The following is a 7,034-nucleotide window of genomic DNA, read 5'->3' as shown; positions in this document are numbered from 1 at the left end:
GGCTTTGCAATTAGAAACAACCTAGTTGGCTCAGTCATACCACCAAATGTGGGAACTGAGAGAATGCTGAAAATCCAGCTTCAAATAATCAGTGGGCATGGCCAACATCTTCAGCATTTATGTGCCTACTTTAACTTCTGCCCAGGAAGATAAGGACAAGTTCTATGATGAACTTAGTATTGCCATCAGTGAAGTATCTTCCCATGAGCCGCTATTCATCCTTGGCGACTTCAACGCCAGAGTTGGCAGAGACCATCACAGTTGGCCATCCTGTCTAGGACAGTTTGGTACAGGGAAGATGAATGAAAACGGACAGCGCCTCCTTGAACTCTGCTCCCAACATGATCTCTGCGTAACCAATACCTTTTTCAACGTCAAACCCCAGCACAAAGTTTCGTGGCGACACCCAAGGTCGAAACATTGGCACCAGCTTGACCTTGTCCTCACCAAACGCAGCCGTTTAGGTAGTGTCAGGGTGACACGCAGCTACCGCAGCGCAGACTGTGATACTGACCACTTGCTCGTGTATAGTAAGGTGTACATCCAGCCGCGAAGATTTTTTCGCTCCAGAAAGGAAGGGAGGCCACGCATTGACACTGGTAAGACTCGTGACCGTTCAAAAGTATGCGAGTTTGTCCAAGCACTTGAAGAGGCCTTGCCCCGTCAGCAAGAGATGGGAACAACTATGGGACGCTATTTATGATACTGCGATATCTATCTTTGGGAAGAAGACAGTCAAGTCTGCTGATTGGTTTGAAGCCCACACTGAAGGGCTGACGCCCCTGATTGAGAAGAGGAGACAGGCACTGGCTGCATACAGGTCCTCTCCCAGTGAGGAGAACGTGCAGGCGCTCCGGTTTGCTCGCAGTCAAGTGCAGCGGGTTGCTCGGCGGTGTGCCAACGATTACTGGCTCCAGCTCTGCTCCAAGATTTAGCAGGCCATGGACACTGGTAACATGCGAGGAATGTACGATGGGATCAAGCAGGTCATTGGTCCATCACAAAGGAAGACTGCCCCACTTAAGTCGGCCACAGGCGAGATTTTGAAGGACAGAACCAAGCAGATGGAACATTGGGTGGAATACTATTCGCAGCTGTACACGAGAGAGACCGTAGTTACAGAGAGAGCCCTGAATGCCATCTAACCTCTGCCCACCACGACTGAACTTGATGCTGAACCCACCATGGAAGAACTTAGCGACGCGCTAAAAGCACTTTCTTCTGGAAAAGCCCCAGGGAAAGATGGGTATGTCTACACTTATTAACTAAGCTAATTCAAACTAACGCGTCTAGAACTAAAAACTAGTTCGAATTAGCGTTTTGCTAATTCGAACTAGCATGTCCACATTAAGTGGACCCTGAACAGGGCTTAAGGATGGCCGGAAGCAGTGCCGGCAGGGCATCAAAGGAGGACTTAGAGCGTGGAGATGCTGTCTCAGGCTAGCAGAGGGCTGCGCTTAAAGGGACCCGACCCCCACCTCGGACAGACAGTTCTCAGGGGTGCCCTGCTTGAAAACCAGTCCTGGCTTGGAGTGCCCGGAGTGCCCACACTGGGCACATCACACCACTCGGCCATCAGCCCGGCTGCACTTGCCGCAGGCTGCCATCTGGGGAGAGGGGGCAATTGGGGGGCTGCAGGAGAGCTTCCACCCCCAGAAGCCCGCAGAGCCAGCCCAGTCCTCCCCATCAGGGGCTCGTACCCCATTCCTCCCTCACCTCCTTCCACTTACCCCTCCCTAGCCCCCCTTCCTGATGTACAAAATAAAGATAAAGTTTCTTCCAACATTGACTCTGTCTTTATTGAACAAAACTGGGGGAGACTGGGAAAAGGAGGTGGGAGAGGGGAAGAGAAAGGCTGGGAGAGGGGAGGGCAACTAACATGATCAGGGGTTGGGAACAGGTCCCAGATGAAGAGAGGCTACAGAGACTGGGACTGTTCAGCTTAGAAAAGAGGAGATGGAGCGGGGACAGGATAGAGGTCTCTAAAAGCAGGGGTTGGGTAGAGAGGGTGCATTCATAAAAGTTCTTCATGAGTTCCCATAAAGAAGGACTAGAGGACACCAAAGGAAAGGAATGGGTAGCAGGCTTGAAACTAGTAAGAGAAAGTTGTTATTCTTGACAAAGCAAATAGTTAACCTGTGGAACTCCTTGCTGCAGGAGGCTGTGAAGGCTACAACTAGAACAGAGTTGAAAGGGAAGTGAGATCAAGTCATGGAGGTTGGGTCCATGGAGTAGTCTTAGCCAGGGGGTAGGAGTGGTGTCCCTGCCCAAAGTTTGTGGAAGACTGGAGAGGGATGGCACGAGACAAATGGCTTGGTCACTGTCTTCGGTCCATCCCCTCCAGGGTCCCTAGGGTTGGCCGCTGTGGGCAGACAGGCTACTGGGCTAGATGGACCTTTGGTCTGACCCAGTACGGCCATTGTAAGCTCAGGGCTCAGGGTCGGGGGTCTCAGTGGACCCCCTTGATTTTCATGCACACCTGCTCCTGGGTGTCCAGGCTGGCAGCTCTCCTGCCCTAGCCAGCCACTTTCCTGTGCCTAGTGCGGAGATCATGGACGAGGTCCACGATGTCCGCACTAGCCCAGGAAGGTGCCCGCCTCTTGCGGTCCCGGGCAAGCTCCCGGGAGCCGCCAGCCTGGTCCCGGGAAGAGGGGGTGGGCTGGGGGACATCGGGTGGGTGGCTCTGTGCCGTGCCAGGTGCAGGGTCTGCTGGCTGGGTGCTGGCAGGCTTGCACCTGGCACGGGCACCGTAGCCAGCCCGTGCCCCTTTAAGGCTAGTGTAGCGCCTATGAGTGTTAGTTTGAACTAACGTCCGTTAGTTCGAACTAACATTGTAGTGTAGACATACCCGATGGTATTCCCTCGGAAATCCTTAAATGCGCTAACGGTACCCTAGTCTTAGAGCTGTATGGAATACTCTGCCAGTGTTGGAGAGAAGGCAGCGTACCGCAAGATATGAGGGATGCTAACATCATTACTGTCTACAAGAACAAGGGTGACAAAAGCGATTGCAACAACTATCGCGGCATCTCCCTTCTCAGCACCGTGGGGAAGCTATTTGCACGTGTTGTCCTGAAGAGGCTCCATGTTCTTGCAGAGAGAGTCTACCCTGAGTCTCAGTGTGGGTTCAGAGCTGAACGGTCCACCATAGACATGGTTTTCTCTGTTAGGCAACTACAAGAAAAGTGCAGGGAACAGAACAAACCTTTGTATGTTGCTTTCATCGATCTGACCAAGGCATTCGACCTTGTCAGTAGAAAAGGTCAGTTTGCGATTCTGGCTAAGATCGGCTGTCCTCCAACTCTGCTCAGCATTGTTAGGGCCTTCCATGATGGCATGAGGGGGACCATCATATACGATGGATCCACATCCGAACCCTTCGAGATTCTCAGCGGAGTGAAGCAGGGGTGCGTGCTGGCTCCAACACTGTTTGGCATCTTCTTTGCAGTTTTGCTCAAATATGCCTTTAGAACTGCTACAGAGGGCATCTTTCTCCGCACGAGAACAGAAGGCAACCTCTTCAAACTGTTGAAGACCAGGGTGCTTACGAAGCGTCTAAGGGAGTTCCTTTTTGCTGTTGATGCAGCTATTGCTGCTCACACTCAGCAGGAACTGCAGTCACTCATAACTCGCTTTGCAGACGCATGTATGGAATTCGGCCTCACAATCAGCTTAAAGAAGACCCAGGTGATGGGCCAAAGCATGGGTAACGAGCCATTGATCAGTGTGTTAGATTATGAACTGGAAGTCGTCCATGAGTTCGTGTACCTAGGCTCTACGATCTCGGACAACTTGTCATTTGATAGCGAGATTAACAAGCGCACTGGAAAAGCCGCCACAACGTTCTCCAGGCTGACGACGAGAGTATGGGCCAATAATAAGCTCACTGTACACACCAAGGTGCAGGCCTACACAGCCTGTGTTTTGAGCACACTGTTGTACGCCAGTGAAACATGGATTTTGTGCTCAAAACAAGAGCAGCGGCTCAACACACTCCACATGCGCTGCCTTAGGTGTATACTCGGTATCTCATGGCAGGACAAGATCCCCAATAGCGCAGTGCTTGAGAGGGCGGGCACTGTCTCCATGTTCACCCTTCTCAAACAGAGGCGTATGTGCTGGCTTGGCCATGTCTCACGCATGTTGGATGGCCGAATACCAAAGGACCTTTTCTTTGGCGAACTGGCGTCTGGAAAGAGGCCGAAAGGGTGACCTAAATTGCGCTATAAGGACACGTGCAAGCGTGACCTCAATGCTCTATCAGTGCAAACACCTGGCATTTGCTCGCCTTAGACAAATATGCCTGGAAACAGGGAGTGAAGGAAGCTCTTGCTATGTATGAAACTACCTTGGTGAAGGAAGCGGAAGACAAGAGAGCCCTCAGGAAGATCTGTGCCCGTGATACCAGAGCGACATCTGCCTACTGCTGCTCACTGTGCGGAAAGGACTGCCAGATTGCACAGACACAGACACAGAAGATGCTGCTCGAATCAGTCCAACAGGGGCGCAAACCCATGATCCTTCGGGATCGAAAGATGCCTACAATTACGATTATGCCCTAGCAGGGGTACCGGCGCCACCCCTTAGAGCGCACGCCACGAGAGCTGTGGCAGCCTCCACCGCTTTCATGGTGCAGGTTCCCAACCTGGACATCTGAAGAGCCGTGACATGGTCCTCTCTCCATACCTTCGCCAATCACTATGCGGGAACACATCAAGCGAGGGAAGGCACTGCCCTGGGCAGGGCGGTCCTCCACTCCTATGTAGCTTCAACATCTGGCACTCCTCCATAGGTTCTGCTTTGGAGTCACCTAATTGGAATGCACATGAGCAATCACTCAAAGAAGAAAGAATGGTTACTTACCTCGTAACTGTGATTCTTCGAGATGTGTTGCTCATGTCCATTCCAAATCCCTGCCTGCCACCCTTTCTCCGGAGTATATAAGAGTATGTAAGAAGGAACTGAGTTGGTGAGGGGGCCAGCAGGGGTATATATGGGCTGATGTTGGGGGCTCCCCACTGGCCCTAAAGGTACTGCTAAGGGAAAAACTTCCAATGACACACCTAGTTGGAATGGATATGAGCAATACATCTTGAAGAATCCCAGTTACGAGGTAAAACAAAAAAACAGGACTGTGTAGCAATTTAAAGACTAACAAGATGGTTTATTAGGTGATGAGCTTTCGTGGACCAGACCCACTTCCTCAGATCAAATAGTGGAAGAAAATTGTCACAACCATATATACCAAAGGATACAATTAAAAAAAAAAGTGAACACATATGAAAAGGACAAATTAAATTTCAGAACAGAAGGGGGATGGGAGGGGGAAGGTAAATGTCTGTGAGCTAATGATATTAGAGGTGATAATTGAGGAAGCTATCTTTGTAATGGGTAAGTAACTGTTCTTTCTGGAAGAATCCCCCCTAAACACGTATTCCATCTTTTAGGAACATATAGTCATGTCTGTGAACCTCATTTCCTTTCCAAGTTGTAGTTACAATGGGTGAGATGAAAATTCAGATTAGAAAACAGTACTTGAAAACTAAATGGATACAGTTTGTGAACAATGCTGTTTTATTCCTTAATGGGGGGCACATTCTTCAATAGGCTTTATTGAGGGCTTGAGGAGCAATATGAGTTATTGGATCAGAGGAGAGGACTAAACATGATGCTTTAGAAAACCTTCTCCCCTCAATTTGGGGTTAATCTAAGAAGATGTCTTTTTGCCTGTTTTCTTCTCCAGGTATGGTATGCTGCCTCCTATGCAGAGTTCGTGAACCAGAAGATCCATGACATATCTGAGGAGGAAAGGAAGGGTAATTTGTTTTTATCTCTTTCCTTCTTCTCTGTGGCTGCTGTATTAAAAAGAGGTGTCTGACTTTATAATAGTGGTCCTGATCCTTCAGGCAAAAATTCAAATAGGAATTTTACCTATGTAAGAGCAACAGTTTCGGACCCTCCATTTGCTGTTATAGATGCTAAAATCATGGTAATTTAGCCTCATGTTTAAGGGCTTCAGATAATTACCAGAAGGGTGGGCAAGAGATTTCTCCCACATATTGAACTATATTACTAGGGGCTGCAGAAGTGGGGGTTGCTTTTCTCTGAAGCATCAGGTGACTGATGATGGTAGAGTTCTGTACTTGGAGTACAGTGGAAGAATCCAATATGATCTATCTGTGTTCCAGTTGTTTTTCTGGGAAGTTTTGTTGGACAATGTAAAATACAACAAAACATAACCTATGGTAAGGAAAACATCCCCAGTAGGCAACCTCCTGTCTCAAATAATTTCTTCAAAGTCTCAAAGAGGTTTAACCACTTATATAAACAAAATGATTTTTGCTGTCTTTTAAGCCAAGCTTAAATTTCTAGGTATTTTTGGACTGTATTTTAGTAATTATGTATTTGAAAGTCTTATGTGTTGTTTAGAAATGCAACTTCATATAGGCAATTTGTTAGGAGATGGAATTGGGGGCAATGTAAATATTTAATTTCTCCGGATCTTCAACATAAATATTCCTCAATCCTATTCACTACCTTCCTCATTTTTCTGCTATCGGCTGATGTCAGCTTGTAGACCAGGGGTGCTAAGAGTGAAGCCTGCAAGCCACGTAGAGCAATAGAGTAGATTGATGGCAAGACACAATCTTCAGTATGTAAGTGTGGCCTACAGAGACGACTGGGGACAAAAGGGCTTGGAGAAAACTTGAGATGTTTAATTGTTGCTGACTGACATGCTGTCATTGATACTTCCAACTTGATATAGTTCTCCGAGACCAAGAGAAGAACTGGCCATGTTATGAATGCAATCGTCGCTTCATGAGCTCAGAGCAGCTCCAACAACACCTCAACACCCATGATGAGAAGCTGGATTTCTTTAGCAGGTATTTATCATTACACAGAAACTGGGTATCCCAACTCTCAGCAGTGAAAGGTGAATCTGAAAAAGTCTAGCGTTACTATTATTATTTATATAGCACTGTAGATATGCGTGGTGTTTTACAGAATTAGAAAAAGAAAGGGGCGCTGCCCTG

The 7,034-nt window shown here is 48.3% G+C and overlaps 1 protein-coding gene across 4 annotated transcripts in view; it reads left to right on the top strand.

Annotated features, from left to right (window-relative positions):
- Window positions 1-7,034, top strand: part of PRDM10 (PR/SET domain 10) — a 105,809-nt gene that overhangs the window by 44,852 nt on the left and 53,923 nt on the right. For all 4 annotated transcript variants that reach the window (XM_075909729.2, XM_075909728.2, XM_075909727.2 and 1 more), the window contains exons 9-10: window positions 5,744-5,816; window positions 6,767-6,884. In XM_075909729.2, the coding sequence (XP_075765844.1) occupies window positions 5,744-5,816; window positions 6,767-6,884 (191 nt within the window). The remainder of the gene's footprint in view (window positions 1-5,743; window positions 5,817-6,766; window positions 6,885-7,034) is intronic.

Source organism: Pelodiscus sinensis, chromosome 25 (assembly GCF_052426305.1).
Source record: "Pelodiscus sinensis isolate ZL-2025 chromosome 25, ASM5242630v1, whole genome shotgun sequence".
Classification (NCBI taxonomy): Eukaryota; Metazoa; Chordata; order Testudines; family Trionychidae; genus Pelodiscus; species Pelodiscus sinensis.
The sequence above is the reverse complement of the archived record's forward strand: the minus strand, read 5'-3'. Positions and strand labels throughout refer to the sequence as shown.